Source organism: Rhea pennata, chromosome 18 (assembly GCF_028389875.1).
Source record: "Rhea pennata isolate bPtePen1 chromosome 18, bPtePen1.pri, whole genome shotgun sequence".
Classification (NCBI taxonomy): domain Eukaryota; kingdom Metazoa; phylum Chordata; class Aves; order Rheiformes; family Rheidae; genus Rhea; species Rhea pennata.
Genome location: NC_084680.1, coordinates 13,874,611 through 13,897,376, shown reverse-complemented (window position 1 = coordinate 13,897,376; position 22,766 = coordinate 13,874,611). Strand labels below are relative to the sequence as shown.

Here is a 22,766-nt window from a genome sequence, read left to right as displayed (position 1 = left end):
AGATCCATGTTTGCGTAAACAGTACACAGTGCAGATTCTTACATCTCTAAGTGCTTTTTTTAGACAAGACACCCGCTGGGTTGGAAAGATCACTATGAACTGAGAGGTAAAATGTTCATGCGTAAATGACAAAAGAAGGCAATCTTGAGTTAAAATTCTAATATTTAAAATAAATCTCCTAACCTATATTGATTTTTCGGCAGACCATGTAAACTTGGTTAGCTTTCAGCGTTCATTCTGTACAATCTCTTTTTTTTCCATTGTGCTTAGATTTTGAAATAAACTGCTCCAGTTAGAGGTTGCTAATTGATAGCGTTGTGTTGTCCTTAATGCTGGCCTTCTGACTCAGCATTTTCCTGTAAATGCAGCAAGAATCTCAAACTTGCATTCCGTCTGCTTTCAGTCACATTTTAAGCAATGAGATATTTGTGTTCATTGCTCGTGTAGAACTACTTAATTTGCAATCCTAAATTTAAGAAAGCAGGAATGAAAATGTTTGATATAGTCTTGGATTTCTTTTTTTACGCTAAGAATGGCTGCTAAGCAGCAGCTTCGAGATCTTCACAATAAATGGAACTAGCAAGGAGGTCAAGCTGAGCCCGATGCAGGCGGAAGCATGTGATCTGCACATGCTCGGTTATTTCCACTGTAGAATTCAGATGCAAAGGGATTTTTCATTCCATTTTGTTCTGGTTTTGTTCCATTTTTATTAACAATTCTAATGGAGCTGCATGTAACAGTAGAATTTTTTGATATATTAAAAAGGTCTTCCTTCTCCAGTAGGTCTGTGGAGCTGAATGGATTTGCTGCACTCAGGGATCAGTATATTGGGACACCGGTGTCCACGCACTATCAGTACCTCCCGCACCTTTTTAGCTATTCTGCTCACTCGGCTCTGATGCCCCCGCAAACGCGCAGTCTGGACCCCCAGTCGCATAGTCTGATCAATCAGCTGGTGTCAGCTGAGGACTTGGAGCCGCTTGGCACTCCAATGCTTATTGAAGACGGGTAGGTGTGTCAGCGCGACCTGAGAGACTGCCCAGAGCTCTGAATTTCTGGTTGTTCTGGGCACGCCGCCTCCGCGTGTAGCTCTTGCAGCCTGTGTGGCGTAAGCTGGCAGCCCGGGATGCTACTGGGTGCATTCAGGCAAATCCGAATGACATTGTGAGTTGGGAAGCTCAGCCTGGGAGGGAAGATGCACCTGTAGCACAAGCAACAAACATAGCATGTCCCTGTGCTGGATTGGGCCCGCGGCCGTGCCTTGGTCTGCACCTGGGGTGCCCGTCCCTGAGGAGTGGTGTTCAAGCGGGATGTGCCAGGCTGTCTGAGCTTGCATGGGAGGGGTGGGAGATGAGTTATAGCCCCTGCGGTCGCATTAACTGTGCGCAAGAGCTAGTAATAAGCACCGGAGGACTGTATAGCTGGAAAAAAGCCGGGCAATCTGTCTGGTGGCTGGAAGCGCCAGGCAGAGCAGCAGGGCTCCTTCCCGCAGTTAGCGCTTGGCTGCGTGCTTGTCCGGGAAAGCGAGCAATCACCGCGCTTGCCACCAGGTGACACTGCGGGCACCGGGATTCGGGGCGCTGGAAGATAAATTCCTATGACATTTTCCTTGCTTTTCAAGTGCCCTGTCAAATTATGTCATGGGATGTTGTTAATTATTTTTATGCCTTCATATTAACTGTGCCTGCAGGTATAAAGTGACTCAGGCAGAGCTGTTTGCGTTATTGTGTCGGCTGGCAGATGAGTTGCTTTTCAGGCAGATTGCTTGGATCAAGAAGCTGCCATTCTTCTGTGAACTCTCGATCAAGGACTATACTTGCCTGCTGAGCTCCACGTGGCAGGAGCTGATTCTGCTCTCCTCACTGACGGTTTACAGCAAGCAGATTTTTGGTGACCTTGCTGATGTAACCTCCAAGTACTCCCCTTCCGACGACGAGCTGCACAGGTGAGCACTGGACTGAGCCTGTGTGTAAAGGAGCATGGCTGGGAGGGGGGTGGTCTGGCTTACCTTTCTGGGATGGACTAACCACGTCTCCTGGGACGAGTCACTTAGCCTGCTTCTATTTTCCTTTTCTGTTTCCAAGAAAGGATTATTCTGTGCTTATAAAGCACACTCAGGACCTCATGACTGGCTATATCTAGTCAATATTGGATAGAAACTTTCTTTTGCAAGAAGGTGTTTTGACACTTGTTTTCAGCTGACCCCCTCTGCAGGGCTCTGTAATGACCATACACAGCTCTCCTGCTCCTCTTCGAGCTGAAGGAGAGCTGTGTTGGCAGCACTGCCCTGTTCCTGGAGCACAGTGGATGCCCTCTGTTCTGCTCTCAGGCTTGCTGTCATTAGGTCCAAGCATATTTGGAAAAGCTGTTCAGATGCCTCATGAAACCGTTTAAAAATCTGCATCGAGGGAGATGGGAGATTCATTAGATGTGATAAAGAAGCTGTTACATCTGAAAATGGAGTGCACAAGTAGGATTCTTTGCAGCAAATTTCATTCAAATGAGCTCGTGAGGTTGCATTTGCAAAGGCATCAAGCGTAAACTGCTTAAAATCATGGGCTTGTTTTCTGGAATTGGTGGGTACCCAAAGCTCACATCAACTCGGCACTTCTGGAAATTATACTCTAGACTTGAAACATATGCATTTGCAATTCTAACGTGTAGAAGATGCATCTTGTTCATAGACTTTTTAGAAAACCTGATGTACCTTTGCCTTCCATCTGTCATATCTGGATTTATAGGGGAATTTTTGTTTAAATGTTCTCTTTTTAGAAATATAATTTTGTATAACTTGAAATCTTTGTCTGTCTCAACCTCCCATTACTTCTAAGACAGAAATTTAGGGTTTAAACTTCACCTTCCCTTTATGGTGACTTGTGCTAAATTCCTCTGTATAGGATTTCTAAGCTGATTTACTTATCTCGATCCTCAAACTGTGAAGAGACAGCCATATATAAGTCATGTTTTGAAGTATTCATTTGGAATTATACATAGAAAAATGACAAGACAATATTTCTCAGACTGATCCCCTGACTTCAGTTTGTATTTTCTGTAGAGACTGGCGATTTTGTTTCCTTCTTCCTAGTTGCTGTGGCTGTTTGTGACTCACAAATGCTCGTGTCCCCTGCTTCTTGGGGAGTATGGTGGGTTTCCTGAACTTTCTCTACATCCGTCTTTAAGAATCCTCGATACATTTCAAAATCTGGTTTTTTTCTTATTTCTTTCCTCAAAATCGATTAAATTGGTTAAAAACAAACCACAGTAATGAGAAGGGGGAAGGCCAGTGTGGATGAAGTCCATCTCTAGGTAGGTTTGTGCTGCCCGCAGCAGCACTAAGAGCCAGAGCGTCTGCTCCTGTACCGAGCTGATCTCTGAACAAGAGACTGTTGGAGGGAAGGCAGGTACTGCTTACCCGCTGTCAAGGGCGGCTCTCCCGTGGCAGTGCTGTCTTTCTCCAGCACAAGTGCAGAATAAAACTAACCGATCTAACACTTCAGGGAACCCCGAGCTACAGAATGGAAGGTCTTATTCAAAAATCAGTTGGGCCAGTGGAAAGATTGTTCGCAAAGCTGGTTGTCTTTATTATCACAATGTTGTATTATTAATTGCTATTTCATTGTTTTGATTACATAAATTTAAGGGTGTTGCAACTTGGCTCTTGTTTTTTCCATAGTATGTACTATCTGATGATCTGAAGAACCTGCCTTTCATTTATCTTCCCGCCCCCCCTTTTGTAGTCGTGATGCCAGGCAGAGCCTTTTTTCTTTTCTTTTTCTTCCTCTTTTTTTTTTTTTTTTTTGTAATAAACTCACAGTATTATTACAGAATAGGTAGGATTTACCTAAACTGCTACTTACCCTCCCTTTTAATATTTGCCCTGTTTTGGTTCTTCTCTTGCTAGGCGTGGCAGTTTTGCCAGTTACTAGGGAATCTAAGTGTCGGTAAGCAGAGATTTAAAATACTTCTCTGGTCCTCAGTCACTGTAGCATCTAACAGTGTCTCAAGATTTCTTTGTGCATCTGTTCTCACAACCTCCCTGTAAGGCTGGGGGATTATTGTGTCCATTTTCTCACTGGAAACAGAGACACAGAGAGGTTGATTTGCTAATGACTACAGAGGAAGAAAGTGGAAGAGCCAGGAACTGGACCCAGGTGTCTCGTTTCCTAGGGTAGGTTCCTAAACACTGCCCTGTTCTGCCTACCCATTCACCATGCATCTGGTGCTGCTCCTATGAGGAATATTAGGGGTCCTAGAAAAACACAGTAACACTTGTTCCTGTCTTCATTTTTCCTCTTGTTCATGCTGTCCTGGTCAAAGCCTCAGAAGAGATGTATTTGTTTCGTTTTGGGCTTGTGGTAGATATGAGCGAGAGGTAAAACAACAAGACAAAGGAGGAATCCTAGCCCTTCAGAAACTGCAATTCAAAGCTGGTGGCTTTGAAAGTCCTTCACAGATCTGTGCACATGGATGAAAATAAGTGTTCTTAGTAGTAGAATGTTTCCTGTAATCTGTTTTTGTGATTTAGCTTTTCAAGTATCATTGTCATTAGTAAAATGGAAAAGTGTAGACCAAAAAGGCCATTTAGTGGGAAGCTGCACAGATGAGAGATCTTAAGCTATATGACTGCCTTTCAGTCTTCCAGTTGTCTTTATGGTAGTTTATCCATAGCTTAAATATCTATATATGCTAGTGGTACAGTACATGGATATTAATCTTTTCTATACTGTACATTCATAAAAAAAAAAAAAAGCTACATTATCCTCTATCTTCTTTGGAATCCAGTTCCTTGAAAATCATGAGGGAAATCTGCAGAGAAGTGTCTGACACCTATGCTGTTTTGAAGAGCCTCTGTTTCCTTAGAGAATGCTGATATTGATTAATAATTATTGCAAATTGATGTTCATTTGATATCCTGGCCAATGTAGAAATTGCTCTGAGCTGAGATAGTCTGGTGCTTTCGAGTTAATTCCTGTTCTTATTTAGCAAAGTGACAAAAGTAATCTTAATGTTTAGGTAGGTGATAAATGAATGAATAGGATGAGCTCATGAGCTCCTGGACTTTAATCGATTCTAAAACAGGCTGAATGTTCTGTTGCCCTTCTAGACCAAATGTTTTCTTTTTTGTGTGCTGTTTTTCTGTAGATGAATATGAAATGAATAGATTCCTGACCTCCCCCAACACCCTTCGGATACCGTGTCTCTTCCCCCGCCTCCCAGGCTAATCCTGATAACTCATAGCCGGAGACTTGCCTGGTGTAAACTGCAAGAGCGTGTGGAGGAGTCAGTCCTCGGGAAGAAATAGGGCTGTGAAAAACAGAACAGCTTTGTTTGAAAGGGGGAGGAAAGTATGCACAGAAAACTAAGACAGTTCAACTGCAGGAACGAGAGAAGAGCTCTCCTGGATTTATGAAGTGATGAGTGGCTGGTAAAAATGTGCATGCTCTAAAAACAATTAAACCCAGCAGACGACTGAGTGGTCTTTGTGCTCATTAACTTCTTGAGCTTTACAATCTTGCACCTGCAAGATTTTTAATGTCAACTTGAGAGCAAGAAAACTTGTACAACTTTAGATTAGCCGACAAGGCTTTCATCACTTACAATATTACTTTCCTGAAGAATTGACCTGAGGTTCAAATAGCTTGTTTTCACTTCTCTGAGGCCAAACTCGACCATGCATTTTACAAATAACTTTGAAGTAAACAAACATACATGCCAAAATAAGGTATTATTCAGTGAAAAGGGTTCTATTTTTGTTCTATTCAAAGATAGCTTTCTGCCTGTGCTCTTGTTCTTTGTACCGCACAACGCCAGAATGCAGCTGAAGTTTGCCAGAACACTTCTGTCCCACTTCTGAAGACTTACGCAATGTACAGGTTCTTTCAAACTAGTTGTATTGCTGTACAGTGTGTCCAGGAGAGACCATTACTGGCCATTGGCACAAGTGGGACCCTCTGAAGCCTGATGCTGGGTGCGGGAGAGTGGCTCCCTGCACCTTCCAATCTTGGCTTCCCAGCTGCTGCTTGCACCGCTTCTTTTTTGCTGGTGCAAAAGCAGGACTTGGCTCCTTTTGAAGAAGCCTGTCATTCCCTTCGTGTTGACCACTTTGTTCTACATCCTCCAGATTTCCATCAGACAGTTTCCCATACGATTTTGGGAGCTGTGTAGACTGTACAGCTGCATGCCTTCTCCTACCCTCAGTGTTCCTATTACTGGGTTCACTTGGCAAGTGTGGTAGCTCAGAGAGAAATAAATGTGCAGCCTGCTTCCAACAAAATTCCCATGCCTCATACTGATGGCTTTCTTGGAAAGATCTCATCCCCCTCCTGTCTCTAAAACTCCTTAGAAGTTTATTATCATGTGTTGAGCATCAGACTCCCACCCTGGCCTGTTATCGCCTGCTCACCTGCTAGCTTTAAGTTACCCCTTGCAGTTGTTTGACAGATGTGCCCATCTACCCGCTGTGCACCGTATCATACTGACAAAAACCAGTGCAGCCATCCTGAGAGGCAGAAAGCTCTCCCTATGGAAAAGGGACAAATTCAAAAGCCCACACATCTTGGGTGTGGTGAATGTTTCTGAAGGTCCGACATAAATGCTGATTCCAGATCCCAGAAGTGAATCCATGACATTCGTAATATCATCGTAATATCGTTCCCCCCCCCCTCATTTGGTCTTGATATGCATTTATGACGTGGGATGAATCCTGCATGCCCCACTTGAGGGGAAAGATTTTAAAAGGGAACAACGTGCCTCACTTAAGGCTGAATCATGTAGCCAGCTTAGACATTAGATCTGTAACTTGGGATTTCGTTCAGTTTAACTTTGATTATTTGTGTTTTAATACTTACTAGTATTTGTAGTCATACTGGTCTGTGAAAGGGACCACATCCTCACTGGGGTACATCTCATGTCCAGAAGATTAACAAATAGCACACAGGCCATAAATAATAACGGTGTAGAGGTGTAGATTCGGTATCTGTCACTCTTGGGAATTTTAGAGAGGTGTTTTTCCTTACCTGTCCGTTAGGTAAAGGACATGGAAATTACTGTGCCACTGTTAGATATAAGGCAGTGTAAACCAATGTTACTTGAAGCAACATTTTACAGACTCCAGGAAACCTTTTTTTTCTGTCAGAGGAGGCTGGCAGTGCACTGCAGTACCAAGAGACAGTTTTATGCTTAAAACCCTCATTTTGCTAAAATGTCTGTAGCAGTCATGTTTGTAGTGAGCAGTTTTACTACCAATTTCTATTTCCAATAATGCCAGCAGACTTGAAGGAGTTTGACAAAGACTTTTTGAATTCTATTGCAAAATCTTAAGATTCCTGAAGTTATTTTAATAAGCCTCTTGCCTTTGTTATGGGGACTCTGTTTTGTATAAATCAGTGTGTGCTCTCTGTCCTCTAGATTCAGTGAGGAGGGGATGGAGGTGATGGAACGGTTGATCTACCTCTTTCGCAAGTTTAATCAATTGAAGGTCAGCAATGAGGAGTACGCGTGTATGAAAGCCATTAACTTCTTAAATCAAGGTGAGTAAATGAAAGGAAGGAATCAGTTCCACTGGAGAAATTATCTGAAACGGCCTGAACAGTCTTGGCTATCCTGATGAAAAAGGGGAGGAAGGGTAACTGATCGCTTACCAGCTGCTCTAACAAACTTTTCACCAATCAAGGATGTGTCATCTAAAAATATTGTTGTGTTAGGTAACTGTTTAGGCAATTAACTAAAGGATACTTGTAAAACTGTTAATTTACATGATTTTTTTTCCAAAGTAAGCATTGATTATTTGCATACAGAGAGCTTTCAAAGGTTCCTTATTGAAAAATATATTTATCCTTTTTTCTGCTTTAAAAAGTGGCTTTGTATTACTGATCCTCCATTTTTTTAGAGTTTTACTGATTCTTTAAAACAGTTACCTTCATGATTTATGCCTTGCTGGCTTCTTACTTTTTGGATTATTCATCAGTACGTTTCTCTGTGCCTAATGCTGACTTCTAAGAGTGAAAAATAATAACAAATGAAGTATTTATTTGGAGGCAGTGAATTCTGCCTACTAAGGGACTGTGACCTGCTGAAGATTAGCCAGCAGAGTGAAACCAGCAGTCCAGTCTGTTGCAAGACACTAGATGTTTCAAAATCTGTAAAGTCAGTGCAAAATGAAATGCAGATAGGTTCTTCAACGTGTTGGAAGATCCTAGTCATTTCTTAACAAATTTTTTGGGCTGAAATAGTGTGGAATAGAAAGGGGGTTTTCCTCAGCAGCATGGTTTCCAGGAACTGTTGTGATGACAGTTCTGGGGGGCCTCTTAGGATGTTTTTTCTTGTATGTGTGTGCATAAATGAAGAAGGCTATTGAAAGGGAAACGCTTAATTGGTGGTGTTCAGTAGTCGTTTTGGAAATAAATGTCTCTGAAGTCTTTTGTGCTGTGAAAGATGGTTGCACTTTATAAAAATGTGCTGAAAACTCTCTCCTCCCCCACTCGTTTTCACCAAGAGATAGTGCTGACGCTTCAATGTGTGCCCGGACTGAGATTCCGGTTTGCTTCCCTGGACAGTTTCCTGACACTGGATAATACACTTCTTTAGCTGTTTCCATTGTTTTCCAAAATGTATTTTCATTAACTTCCTGTCTTCTTTTATTTTTAGTTGAAGCTTGCAATTTTTTTAAGTGAAATACCTGAAAATTATTTTTAAAAGTCAGCTTTTGGGCAGTTGATAAATGCCTCTTCCGTCATATTGTCTTACAATAGTAAGCCTGCAGTAAGGGTCGTGTCGTTTGCTTCTCTCGACCACACCGGATCCTTCCCAGGACACCAAGCAGTGTGCAAATGTCATTGATCATGCTGAAATGTGGCAATGTGACTTCCTGCCATTTTGATAGCTTAGAAATGTCCATTTTTCCTTTGTGTGCATTGCTTGACATTGGTACAAAGCTACATTTTAAAATAAGAACTTGACAAGTTTTATAAAGCTCATATGTTATAATTCATAAGCAGATGGGGAGAAATATGATGATACCTTGAATTATAGAGCTGAACGCTTTCCTCAGCCAAGATGATATAGCTAAAATCAACATGTTTCTGTCTGAGGAAATATTGCACTGAAGCTAGTGTGAGGACTAAAGCCTTGACATACTGCTACTTTACAAAAGGCAGGTGGGGATTTAAGGTTGCTAGAGCCGTTATCTCCCCAAGAGTTCATTGATCTCTGAAGATGAGCAGCTTAGGACATTACCTATTCTCATCCATGTCTTTTACGGAAGGAAATCTTGTCCCCACATCCTCATATGAAGACTCATCTGTGATGTGAGTATATTAGGAGAGGAGATGGAAATTTTAATCTCTGTTTAACTGTACACTTGAAGTCTGTCTCCAAAGCAGTTACCCAGCTTAGAGTTTTAGAAACACCTTTTTTTTTTCCTTCCTGAAGAAGTGGTGATGAGAATAAGTGCGAGTCTGCTGCTGTTCTAATGTTTTCATCATGTTTTCATTATTCTAATCATGTTTACTTTCAGACATTAGGGGTCTGACTAATGCATCCCAACTGGAACAGTTGAATAAGCGGTATTGGTATGTGTGCCAGGATTTCACAGAGTACAAATATCCACATCAGCCAAACCGTTTTCCGGATTTAATGATGTGTTTGCCAGAGATACGATACATTGCAGGTAACTTTTTGAGCTCTTCTCCCAGTGGGATCATGTGAAAATTATGAGACTTGCTTTTAGAAGAATCTTAGCCCTATTTATAAATAAAATTCTTGTCTACTTAGGTGGGCAACTTGTCTGCTTATGTGGGACCTTTTTCTATTTAATTGTCTCCTTTGACTTTAAGATCATCTCCTGCCCCCTCTAATTCAACCAGCTAAATGGACTCTTTTGCGAGCTGTCCTTGTGACACGCTCTCTAAATCGAAAGGCATGATACTATGTTCGGTTTCTTAATTCTCTCTTTGCACCCAAAGCATGCATTACTTGAAGTGGCACACTTTTAAGTACTTTGGTTAGATTGTCAGTTCAGTTTCTTCCTTTCAACTCCAACTTAGAGGTGTTTTGTCTCAAATGGATTTAATCCTGGGTTGAGTAGTTGTCTTACAGCAATAGAGGTATCCCTAAAGTACTGTTTTGAGGAGCACACTATAACCAGAGTGGCAGGAGGGCCTGAAATGCAGTCCCTAGGTGTCAGCTCTTCTGGAATTTAGGACATCTGAAATCTACAGGTGAATTTACAAACTGAATTGTGTCACTAATTGTATCTAAAGGATCTGGTATTGTTAAAACATTGTTTGTTCCTGGATGTTATGGTAAGGGAAGATATTTGCCTCCCCATGTCAAGGCTCTGTATACTTCATCCTACTCTGTTGTAACAAATTAGATAATAATCACAGAATGACTCTCATAATTTACACGTTGAGATCTACAAGGGAGTTTGAGGAGAGATGGTGTTTAGTTTTTCCCAGTTTGTATAAAAACAGCTCCATTGTGGAGAAATCATTTTGGTCTGACTTTGTCCATTTATTTAGCTTTCATTTCAGTAAATAATAAATCCTGTTGTGTCCAAATGAATATCAAATGTCTAATGTAGCAATAGGATGATTAACTGTTTCTCTGAGGGGTTCAAGGTAAAACCATCTCTTGCTGTGTGGCTGGCTTAGGTGTCTCTAAAATCTGGCTCAGGAATGGCTGCTAATTCTGATTCTTTCTTAACAGGAAAAATGGTGAATGTCCCCTTGGAGCAGCTGCCTCTTCTTTTTAAGGCCGTTCTACATTCCTGCAAGACAAGTGTGAGCAAAGAGTGAGCCCAAAATGCCCCAGCCCTGTGCCTTACTCCGGTGCCTCAGGCAGGGAACCGGCTCACGTGGAAAGAAAGGGGGAAAACATGATCAAGGCAGTGGGGAATTGCTGAGACAGGGCAATGGATGCCCCTACTGTTGTAGCAAGAATCTTTTTTGTTTGTTTTTGTTTTTTTTTTTACTCTTTTTCCTATATATTTATTTCACGACAGAGTTGAATGTATGATCTTCAACACAATGCACATGGTTCTGTAGGAATGCAGCAGATGCATTCTCTAGCAGTTTACAGAATGTGAAGATGTTTAATGTTACAGTGTTTGTTAGGGTTAGTTCTTTTATATTTTGGGGGCTGGGGACTGAGATGACTAAGACTACCTCAACGAGAAGATACTGTTTGCGCACTGCTCTTTCCGTGATTTGTTTCCAAAAGCATTTGTCATAGAGAGCAAACTGCCTCACTTCATTGATAGAGCTGTTAGCATCCCAAATGGACAATTTTTGAGAAGTGGATGTTAGAGAAGTGCCAAGCTTTTTTGCTTTAAGAAAGAAACACAACAAAACAACAATAACAAAAAAAAAAAAAAAAAAAGAAAAGAAAAGAAAAGAAAAAGGAACGGAGAAGAAGGAAAAGTCTGTCTAGCCAGCTTGTTTCTTTTCCTTTGTCAGTTTTCAGATGCAGATGGTAACGCATGTGGTTCCCTTGAATTCTGACATGGAAGAATTGTAGCATTGCAAAGCTGAGAAAGGCTCCCAAGCCCTGTTCCCGTCCTGGGGGACGCAGGAGTGTCTCCTGCCCCCAAGCCCAGCCTCACTGGTTGATCTGCTGTTATTGCTGCAGAGCCTTTCTATCAACTGAACATGTGTTGTTGCCGTTCAGAGCAGGCTCCCAACAGCCCAGCAACAGGGTTCCCTTGTTGGCAGAAACAAAGTGGATGCAAATAATTTCTAATCACTTCCTTAACATCCATTTTAAGTTCACAAAAGCAGGAAAAAACTAAATAGAGAAGAGGCAGCATTGCCCCTTTCAGTATATTTCCCCCAAGATGATACCTGACTGTTGTGGAGAATTCTGCATTGCAGCAATCACTAGCAGCCCATTTCTGGGAACAGTTAATTTACCCTGTGGTTAAATGAAACATATGTAACTGCGATGAGGGACTCTAGTATCCTCTGTCATGGCTTTCTCTGCTGGACTCAGGGAATGCATGATTCTCAGTCATATTGCACCAGGATGTATTACTGCCTAGTGGAATCCCTTTTTATCAGGAAAAAAATGGTATTAATACTATACTTGATAAACTGTTTCATCCTAGGTGTTACAAGGCTTGGATTTTCCACGTAGCAACTCCACACAATTACACTGCATGGAGAAAAGGTTTAATGACTGCTAGGTAGCTGTCTGAGTAATTGTTCAGCACTGGTGTTTATCTAAACTCGGGGGTGTTTTCATGATCTCCTGCTAGTGGTGGTAGTGGTGATGGTGTTAGATGAGACACTGTTTCTCTCATCTCCTTCATTAAGAATTAACTTCCAAAGGCTCAGTCATTCTTCTAGGCAGCTATGTTATCCTGGCTGATTTTTCTTCCCTGGTCCTTAGTAGTGAATCTGATCTTTATGTAGTGAGTTGGGGGCTAATCAAGGAATTTTTGAATGCTGTTTTTAAACTACTTTGGGAAGCAAGTTCTGTTCCTCCAGGGCAGGAGGAACCAGTTGCTAGCTTTTGTCTTGTCCTGTTAACAGCTGTGTATGGCAGAGAGTAAGTATTCCTCAGAAGTACTGAAGCTGCTATTAGGTCAAAATGAACGTGACTGGTGGTGAACAGGAGAAAAATGCCATTCACCTCAGTCTTTTTTTCTTCCTCCATGTTACCTACACACCAGAGCATACTCATTCGGTAGCAACCCCAAGAGACCTTGCATCCCACTAGCTTGGCACATCTCTAGTTAGTCAACAGTTATTCTATGTACCAGGTGCTGCCTGCTGCTTTCTGCAGGAGATCTTGACAGCTCCTTTTAAACTTAACCTGTAAGAACTTGCTGTTGACTAACAACATAGACCCAAGGCAGCATTATGTTCTTTGTAATTCTGCTTGGGAATCTTCCAGCTTGATTGTTTCCCTTTTAGAAAAGTCCACTAGCTGCTCATTTTTCATTATTTAAATATGATGTTACGGGTAACAGCTGCTGGGACCAGCAGCAGTTCAGTTTGATATAGCTTCACAAATCCAAAGTTAGTTCTGTAAATCTCATTTACTTTCTGACTGTAAAATGAGACAAGCACATATTTCTCAGGAAAGCCTTCTGCATACAGTATATACCTCAAGTGTAAATGGGAAGATTTTAGAATATCTGTTTGTAAGTTAGGAAGTATTTCTCAGCTTTTAACTTTAATTTTCAAGTAGCTTCATATGATCTTTTTATTACGGGTTATCTTCTGGCTTGCTGTTTTCTACACTCAAGGAAATGTTAACTTGCATAGGAGTAATATTATTCTACAATTACTGAATTATTATAATCTATTGATGAGTAAGAGTTTGTTTTAATTAGTGTACATAAAAGTGGTCATCTTATTGCCAAATACCCAACAAAAATCATCTACAAGTTACTCTGTGTTTAGCCAAAATAGACTCCCAAGAGTAGTGCTGAACCACCACCACCAACAAAAAGTCTCTAAATGTATTTGTGATGATGAATGGACAGGAATGTTTGACTTCCTATTGTATAAACCAAATTTTATAAAGGCTGATTGGCAGCAGAATCCATTTACAAATAACTGATTTATTGTAGGGAGTAGAAGAGCTTTGCTAAACTTGCAGGTAAAGTGTGTGTGTGTGTGTGTTTATATATACACACACATTCCAAACCAGAATTAACTCATTGGACAGTCATTATTAATATCTTCTGCCCCAAGTCCTCTAATGACTTGTATTTTTTAAACAGGGTAAAGTGAATGTGTTGCATTGCAAACTCAGGTATTAGGAGAAGGTAGGAATGTAGATAGAAATGTAGAGACATTAGGTCAGTCACTAGATGTATTTGTGAATTTGGTTTGAAGGACACCCTGGAAAGGTTGGAATTTTTGTTCCATTCTTCACATAACATTCAGTTTACAGGGACTCATATTTTATTTGTGCTTAATGCTAGTAGGGGGAAGTTCATTATCTTTGGTATCTATCTGCTGTTGCTTATCTGACCTTCTGTCATAGAGGAATCAATCAACAATAATAGTCTTTGGTAGAATTTTCTGCCATGACAAGTCAATTTTTATCCCCGATTTGAAAGATAAATTGGCTGACTGACCCCCTCCTCTCCTTCATAGTATTTGTGCAGATAGAAAGCCGAAGAGTTACTTTTAATCTGAACAGAGATTTGGGACATAAATTTGAAATGCTCTGGCTCACATATTCAGAGGAACTCTGCCTAGGAAGCTTATTTGCAATTTTACAGCCTGAAGCACATCATCCAGTGTAGGGAATATAACAGAAATTGTTGCTGCCAGCTAACAGCAATGGGTCTTAGCTCGAGTGGCGAGACCCCAGGCATCTGAGCGAAAGCTCTTTGAAATCAGCTGCTTGCCTCTGGCTTCCTGCCATTCCAGTGCATGAACTGAGGCTTAATTCCATCACGTGTGTCAGTAGTAAGTTCTTCTCTTTCACGTGTCCCAGCCCCTAGAGAGGGTTGTGGGATGGTTGGATGCTGCCAGGATGCTTATAGATGCCAGTTTTCTCTTTAAACTGATGGGTTTGGGACTTGGCAAAGCCAATGCAGCAGGAGCTAACTTTACAGCCAAATGCAACGCACCTTTATAACAGGGTCCCTTGTCCCCTCTGGCTTCATTTTTATCTATCTTTCTTTTCATTTTGAACAGCATGTTGCTCTCCGATCCCTGGCTGGAGCTAGCTGGCTGGTAGGGGTATCATATTTGATTATATATATTGAAAGAGATGTGTGATCTTCATTGCAAGTTTCACATATGCATTTGCTGCTTTCCAAAGGGTAACAAAGCCGGTTGCTGTCATCCTTCTCTTATACCTATTAGCTGAGGGTGCTGCTCAGGGCCCTTGCAGGCTTCGGGTGAGCAGAGTGGAGCTTTGGATTTTTTTTTATATATCTTAAATTCTGAGCATTTCCAGCCTATAGTCAAATCACAGTAAAGACTAAATGGAAAAGGGAAACCGTAGGTTTTCCAAATGATCAGTGCAAACATGTTGGTCAGTGGGGAAGAAAGAAACATGGAAAACCCTGTTCTATGAAAACAAGTTGCAGTGGCAGCAGCACAGGATTTTCTGGAGTGTAGAGGATTTTTCTTATTCCCTAGAGAGAGCAGGTTTTCTCCAAGTCTGCTGGCTACTGCTCCATAAGACCAATTCTCTAGGAACAACCTTTTTTCGTGGCCTCTTGTATCGCTTTGAATGCAAGAAAGCCTGAGTGATGAGGACTCCTGCTGTGTTCCCAGCTGATTTCCTTCCAAATGTGTGCCTCAGTGCCCTTTGGGCCTGGCTCACAGAAAAATCCAAAACTGAGCTTCACAGAAGGCAGGCTTTAATTACTCACTTAAAGGATGGCAATTGCTGTGGGCCTTGCTTGCTGCCTGCCCTCTGTGCCTGCCCTCACTCTGTTGCAGCACGGCAGAGCCTCTGCCTTGGCGTGGATAAGGGGCTCTTCAGGCTTTTGCACAGAACAACAACATGGCCAACTCAGATTAATGATTTTAAGTCTTGTCCTTCAAACCAACATTTTTTAAAAAACTTGAATTTCTTTTATTACTTTTTTAAAACAAAAAATCTCCTGTGAATGTGCTATTTACCACTCATTCTTTCTTCTTTCTTGGTTTTGATTTGAAGCTATGAAGCTTGGTGTCTGTGAAAATGTTGTTTTTTCTGTATTTCTCAGGATAATAAGCGGCAATCATCCCTGCCACATAAAAGGCAGGAGAAAGGGGGAAACTTGGGGAACTAGTTTAAGTATGAAGCTAATTTTTAAGTTGTAGATGATGTGTAAATCAAGGATAATACATAAGACGTCAGTGTCAAGCTGTGGTGTTTCTCTGGGTTCTCAGTGTGTTGTTTACAATACACAGAAGCTCAGGGATAAGTATTTAAAATGTGACCCAGAGAAACCCTAGTTTTGATGTTGCAGCAGTTGCTTCTTTCATGACCTGTTTGGAGAACTGTTTAAAAACTGAATAACCCCCCTGTATAGGGATTTGGGGGGAAAAACCTTCTGATTTTGCTTGTGGGAAGTTCTTACATTAAAGGATTAGATGGCTATATAAATGGATTTCATTCTTAAAATGCACATTGCTGTTTTATGTTGCCAGCCCATAGGAAGGGGAATCCTGGGCTCATTTTGTACTGGTTATTCTGAGCTATAAGGTGGGCGTTGCGTCTTCCAGTGTGACTTGCTGGAGAGCCCGAATGTGCCGAAGGTGGCCACAAATTGCTGCAAATGCTGGAACAGGACAGAGGTAGACGAAATCGAACTAGGACGATAAAAACGTCCTGCTGGCTGTGCTGCTGCTTCTCTTTGGCTGAAGCCCTTCTCTGCCTCACCCTGCACTGTCCCATACTAGTTCTTATGGGTATTGCTGAAGTGTAAGATACGATCGTTTCAGAGAACTGCATTTCTGCTGAAGGCACGACAGTCCCTATGACCGGGACAGATTGATCTGTGTTTCCATGCTCAAAGCAGTTTGCAAATACCTCATCTTTTTGCCTTGGATGTTAAATATATTACATTTAGTGCTTATAGAGAGGAGAAAAATTGATATTTCTCACCGTGACAGACTCCCTGACAGCAGTCACAATATTGCTGTAGTCGATCTGTCACATATGAGTCAGAGATTTGAATTTCCAGTCAGTACAACTTCTCATCAAGGCGGGTAGGATTGTAGATTCATTCAAATGGTTTGAGAAGTACACTGACATATAAAAGTAGTTTGCTTACAACCGCTAAGAGCATCCAGAATGGCTGCGTCCAGACTGTGAGCTGGCCGAGCACCGTGTCCGGCACAGGGCGAGCGTGGCACTTGGCGAGAGTTGGCCAATGTTCACAGGGCTAAAAACGCTTTCTCAGCAGTTTCACAGGCCAGGATGGCCAGGATGTGCAAATGTGAGTTCAGACCAGTACCATGCAAAGTGCTACTGAGCCCAGTACAGGCAATATTTTTCCCTCAAAAAAAAAAAAAAAAAAAAAAGGTGAGAGACTGTGCAGTTGACCTTTAACAAGTCTATGTAAGAAGCAACATGGTTCAGTGGAAGAAATGCCCCCAAGGGCAAAAAGAAACAAAAATTGAAACCAGATGACGATCAACCTTAACAAAGCCTTTTGTGATTCATTGTTTTCTTTCAATTTATAAAATGTCTTGTAATAGTTGATAACATTATTGACTCAATTTCCATAACAAAACTACCTCGTGTGACATCCTGTTTATCATCTCAAAGGGATTGTGTGAAAAAACAGAATACTGCTAGTGTTCAGTGCCAGTGAAAAACACTGTGTGAAGGTCTTGCATTTTGTTTCTGTTGCTGTGAGGTGTGGCTGGGTTGCTGCAGAAGTGTTTCAATGTGCAGGTGACATTTTGGACTCTGTGTCCAACCTGGACCACCAGCTGCTGCAGGAGAGGCTCCTCAGCTGAGCATGCCATGAAGGAGCTCCCACAGCAATGTTCCACCAACCAGTGGCACCCCAGTGGCTACCATGGTCATGAGCCACTGTTGGCCTGATGGCCGGGGCTGTGTGTGCCCACGTAGCAGAGAGCCAGGATTGGGGATCCAGCAGGAGCTCCTGGACCTCTCTGCTGTGGCTGTGCTTGGAAGGGCCTGGCAGGACTGAGCTCAAGCATTGCCCTCCAGGCATGGATGGCATGCACCTCCAGGCGTGGACCGCATGGTGCAGGTGCAGCTTTCTGCTTTTTCACTGGTGCCCCTCAAACACAGACCAGGTCCCAGCTCTGCACTTTGGCAGATGTGGTGCAGAAGCTGTGTTTACAGCCCAGGATTTCCACAGTCCTTGTGCGTGTACCCTAGGTCTAGCCATGCTTTACAGCCCAAGGGGAACACTGGTCCAGTATACTCCCTTGTGTTTATATAGGTTCATTGCTGGTTTATGGGACATCTCCAAAATTGGCTTGTGCCCAGTCTTGGGTCCTTCAGCAGATGTTCCACTTGATGTTTTCTCTCTGTAAAACATTTCGTTTTTCCCATGATCCCTTGATTAAATCAGGGAAGCAGGATGTTGCCTCAGCATAACAAACAGTGAACGTTTAGCTATTACGTTTACCGTGTTGGAGCGGGAGCCTGGACGGGTTAGCTTGGGCAGTGGCTGCTGCTCTTCTTCCATCTGTCCTGGCTGCAGCTTGCGGCAGAGGCAGCTGGTCACGCTGGACATCTTGGGAGCTGCTGCAATGCTGTGACCACATGAATGTTCCCGTGTGCGGCTGCAGGAGCCGGGGCGGCCCCGGGTCCTGCCTGGCCTGTCTCTGCTCTGCTGCTCTGCTCTGCGACTTGACTACCTGTGGAAATGTGACCAATAAGTGTTGAACGCATGTTTAGCGAGTGTTAGCTATATGAACTAATAAATGTGAATTGTTCTGCACTGGTTGCGAGTCTGGTGTTTCCTTGAGTTTTCTAAGAAACCACTTCACCCAGCAGCAGCGTGGTGGTGACCAAGCCACGCGCTGCCCAGACAGATGTTTGGCTCTCCTGCGTTCCTCCGTCCTCACGTGGAGAAGGCAGTCGTGGAAGTGGTGGTATGTCTGGGAGGTGGCCTGGGACTGTTGGGATTGTTTGGGATGGGAAGGGTGCACGAGCCCTCCCTGAGGAGTTCGCAGTGCAGAGTTGTGGACAGCAGCTCCTGTGAAGGCCCATGGGTTGGCTCTGCTGGGGGGATCCTGCTGTGTGGCAGGAGCTCCTGGTGCTTCTGGGCCTGGGGCAGGCTGGTCACTGGAAAGACCACAGAGCAAAGCCTTGTGTGCCCCTCTGGCTCTCACCCCGTTGCAGGTGCAAAGGACTGCCTGCTTTCCCTTGCTAAGCCAAGAGGTGAGAGGAGGCAGGAGAGTTTTTCTGCTTTTCCCCTTTTGCCATCGTCACAGCTCTTCACTCGTCTCGTGGTACGCATATTGCTGTCGCTCCAGGGCTGTCATGGAGATGGTAATGGCCAGAACATGCTGAAGTTTGGGCAAGCAACAGTTACTGTTAGCTGCAATGAAAGGAGGGTTCGTAACACCAGCAAGGGTTGAGTCTTGCCTTGAGAGCTGCTGCAAGCACCAGAAATACAACAAGAAAAACGCACCAGAAATCCTTGACCAGAGTGCTCCAGAGAGAAACAGCAGAAATCAGTGAAAGACCCCTCGTGTCACTGAGGCAGGTGAGTGTTAAAAGACTAAGGAGTGCTTTTTATATTTACATTTCTCTACGTATTAGAGTATACATTAAGGCCCATTCAGTGGTAATGCGGCGCTGGCCAAATGAGCAGCTGGGCCCCCGTGGGCGGCCGGCCTTTCTGCGCTCTTCTCGTGGCCTTGCTAAACCTATAGAAATGGAAAATCTTTCTTTTTAATGTTTAGGGGTTCTGACATGTGGGAGTATTCAGGATTTTTCCCCTATATTTTAATCATGGGAGATTCTAGGGTAAGGAACTGACAGTGGAGTGTCTGCTTGCTGGGAAAGAAAAGGTGTAGTGTTCCCCGTAATTCTCCTGAGCTATGGGATGTGGTCGTACCAGGAGCTTCTGTGTCTGAACAGACTCACTGAATTATAATAAACAGATTTTGTATGGAGCTGAGCCTTTGCCCGGCTGACGGAGCAGAGGAGCGTGCGGTGAGAAGCCTTGTTTCCTTCCCCACACTCCGCCTTCAGCTGCGCTATGGGTTTTTTGAAATCGTTTATACCTTCATTGCGACTTCCCTGCTGCCAGGAAGGGAGCAAAGGCTTGTTCCTTTGGAAGAGCTTTGAGAGGAGAGCTCGGCCATGCCTCCCGCTGCAACGCCATGCTAACCCGGGTGTACCGAGAGCCGCTGGGCTTTGGCTAAACAGCCTCCAAGTCCATTTGCTGCCGGCTTCGCCGGGAGGAGCTGAGCGTCTGTTCACCAGCCATCTGTGATTTTAAAATCCATCTCTTACCATGAGCTGATGGGTGGCTCGGTCATCCCTTCTCCTGGGTGGAGAAGTTGGCACTGGTGGGTTTCCACAGTGGAGGTCCAGCGGCCTCCTCTGGGGCTTGGCCTCCTGAGGAAAACTGGGCCAGCCTGGGTAGGAGCAATGAAAAGCCGGGTCCTCCTGGCCCTGGCCGCGTTTGCAAGAGAGACTGGGTGGTTCTGGGTCCTGCGTGGAGCTGGACCGTCCTCGCAACGGGCTTTCGTACTTCGAAATCCTCCAGCCCCCATTATGCAGAGACGATGGAAATCCTTTTAGCACCGAAGCAGTGGCCTTGGAGAGGAGGATGAGCAAAAGCATCTCAAAACTTGGGCCAACCTGGGGACCTAGCTAGATCGCGGGCTGCTCTAACCTGGGCCCTCGACAGTGATCTGCAGGGCGAGGAAGCGGTCGCTCCCGGGGAGCTGGTCCCGTGCGTGAAGGGTGCCGGCCCGTAAATCGGTGCTGGGCGAGCTCGGCCTCACCGGAGGCTGGTCCTGAGCTTGCACCAGGGTAACGCGCTGCTGGGAGGGGTTTTGTCGCGGCTGCGAGTCGCGGCCCCGCGGACGCTGCGTTGGCCTTGCCGAGGGCGCGGGGCGCAGGCGGGAGCCGGGGCAGGAGGGGGCTCCGCGCGGGCGGGCTGCCGCGGGCCGGGGGCGCCTTGGCGGGGGCTCCCGCGGCTCTCCCGCCGCGCTGCTCCCCGCCGCGCGCTCCCGCCTTTGCTGCCCTCCCCGTTGCGTTCATCTTTCACGTTCGCCGCGTTTCTCCTCCTCCCCGGTGCAGTTCGAGCACGCCTGGCAGCGCGCCGCGGTGGATTTATTCCCCGGAGCCGGGCGCTGACGGCCGCCGGCGCTTTGCAGGAGCGAGCCGGGCGCTCTGCGCGGGGCGGCCTCTCCCCGCGGCCGCCGCCGGGCTGCCTGGAGAGTGAGCCCCAAGCGGGAAAAGTACCAGCACGTTTTAATTTTCAGCTCAACCTCCGCTGACCGCCGTGTTTTGATTAGAGCTCTGCTCCCTTTTCATCTCCGCGCGCCGGCGGGTGACAAGTGCCGCAGCCTCGCGCGCGCGGTGCAATAGTTTATCGCCGAAGGCCGGCGGCTGTATGAATTCAGAGCCGGCGCTGAACAAATCACGCTGTCACCCGCGTCAAACTTGTTAACCTGATCTTTGGTGGATCACTAGTGTCAACATTGCACGGAGCATACATTATCGGCCCAAGGACTCGGGCGACGCGCCTGTCAGGCCGGGCTGTCGCAGCCCCACTCCCGACCTTCGCAGAGCAGCTCTCAAGGATAGCAGCCTTCCTCTGGAGGAGGAGGAGGAGGAGGAGGAGGAGGAGGCACCGCGGCTGGCAGGGGTATCGCACTGCGGGGCATCGTGCGCGCTGCAGCGGCGGGGGCTCGCGTGAGCATCCCCCAGGCGCGGCGAGGACTCCTCCATGCCGTGCCGGCCGCTTTCCGAGGGGAACTTCTGCCCAGCTTGCCGCCACCGTCCCGACCTGCTCCCCCAGCATCCGCCCCGGCGGGCGCCTGGCGCCCGTTGACACGGGTGCCTGGGATGCGGGGACACGGCAGGGGATGCACGGGAGCCGGTGGGACCCCGCAGCGGGCGCCGGGTCCCGGCTCCGCGCCGCGCTGCCGCGGGCTGACCCTGCGAATCAGCCGTGAAGGAGTGAGCGAGCACTGGAGAGAAACCTCCTCTGCTCACCTCCTCACAATAAAGATTCCCATAAAGAGCCCTTATCCTTGAAGAAAACGAGGCACACGCGCGGCAGTAGTAAACAAAAGGCTGTCATCCTGACCCGGGAGCGCTTCGTGCTGTTGGCAGCTGCCAAGAGGAAACGCAAGGAGAGGCTGCATCCAAGCCCGGATTATGCAGCGCTCCGCGACCGCCGTGTCAAGGAGCCCCCCGGGAGCGGACCACCGGGGCGGCGCGGCGCTGCCGGCACGCCAGCTGCGCTCGGCCGCCCGCGCCCCGGCGGCCCTGGCACCGCGGGAATGCGGGGGGCAAGGCGATGTCGCCGGCGATGCTATCGCCCGGGTCCCGGCCCCCCGCGCTATCGCCGCGGCCCCGGAGTCAGGGACCGGGGGCGGCCGGCAGCGCGGGCAGCGGGATCTGGCCGCCGGTAGCGCCGGCCCCACCTGCCGCCGGCACGCTCCAGGAACGTGGCGCGGGGCTCCCCCGCCGCCGATAAGCCGGGAGGATGGAGATAAAGGCCTGGGAGGAGATGTGCTCTGCCGAGCGCCAAGGCTGCGCGCCGGCCGGGAGCCCCGCTCGCGCCACGGGAGCTGCTGCGGGAGACGGCGGAGCGGCCGCTGCGCCCGGCGCCAGGGCTTGGCGATGGAAATGCCGGTGCTCGGGTCCAGAGCCGGGGCCGGTGCTGCCTGCGGGCTCGGAGCGTGCCGAGAGGCCGGGAAGAGCGGCAGCACCTCCGCGGCGGCGCCCGGAGCCCCGCGCCGTCCGGCCGAGGGCGCGTTCCCACGCTGCCGGCGAGCCGCCGCCCCGGGGCCGCACGCTCACCGCGGGCGCGGGGCCGCGGCCTTGGCGCGGGCCGGGCGCAGGGAAGCACCCAAGGTCAGCGCGGACGCGTTCGCCCCTGGAAACACCTAGCTTCAAAAATAGCAGGCGCGCGGCACGCGGCCGGGGCTTCCCGGGGGAACAATGCCCGGCGGGAGGAAGCGGCCGCTCGGCACTGCTCCTCCCGCCTGCGCCGCGCCGCGGGCCGCCGCGTACCCGCCGGGCGGGGGCCTTGAACCTGCCAGAGATTTATTTTCCGTGACATTGGCATTGCATCGGAACATCTGGCATGCGGCTGATAATCGCTCGCCATCGGGGCGGAAGCTGCC

The 22,766-nt window shown here is 46.4% G+C and overlaps 1 protein-coding gene across 3 annotated transcripts in view; it reads left to right on the top strand.

The window, feature by feature from the left end:
• Nucleotides 1-18,385, top strand: part of NR6A1 (nuclear receptor subfamily 6 group A member 1) — a 109,895-nt gene extending 91,510 nt beyond the window's left edge. For 2 of the 3 annotated variants that reach the window (XM_062590746.1, XM_062590749.1), the window contains 5 exons: nucleotides 781-1,008; nucleotides 1,691-1,945; nucleotides 7,408-7,529; nucleotides 9,515-9,667; nucleotides 10,708-18,385. In XM_062590746.1, the coding sequence (XP_062446730.1) occupies nucleotides 781-1,008; nucleotides 1,691-1,945; nucleotides 7,408-7,529; nucleotides 9,515-9,667; nucleotides 10,708-10,796 (847 nt within the window). In that variant the 3' untranslated portion in view covers nucleotides 10,797-18,385. The remainder of the gene's footprint in view (nucleotides 1-780; nucleotides 1,009-1,690; nucleotides 1,946-7,407; nucleotides 7,530-9,514; nucleotides 9,668-10,707) is intronic. The other variant, XM_062590748.1, reaches the window with a different exon arrangement.
• The last annotated feature ends 4,381 nt before the right edge of the window (nucleotides 18,386-22,766 follow it).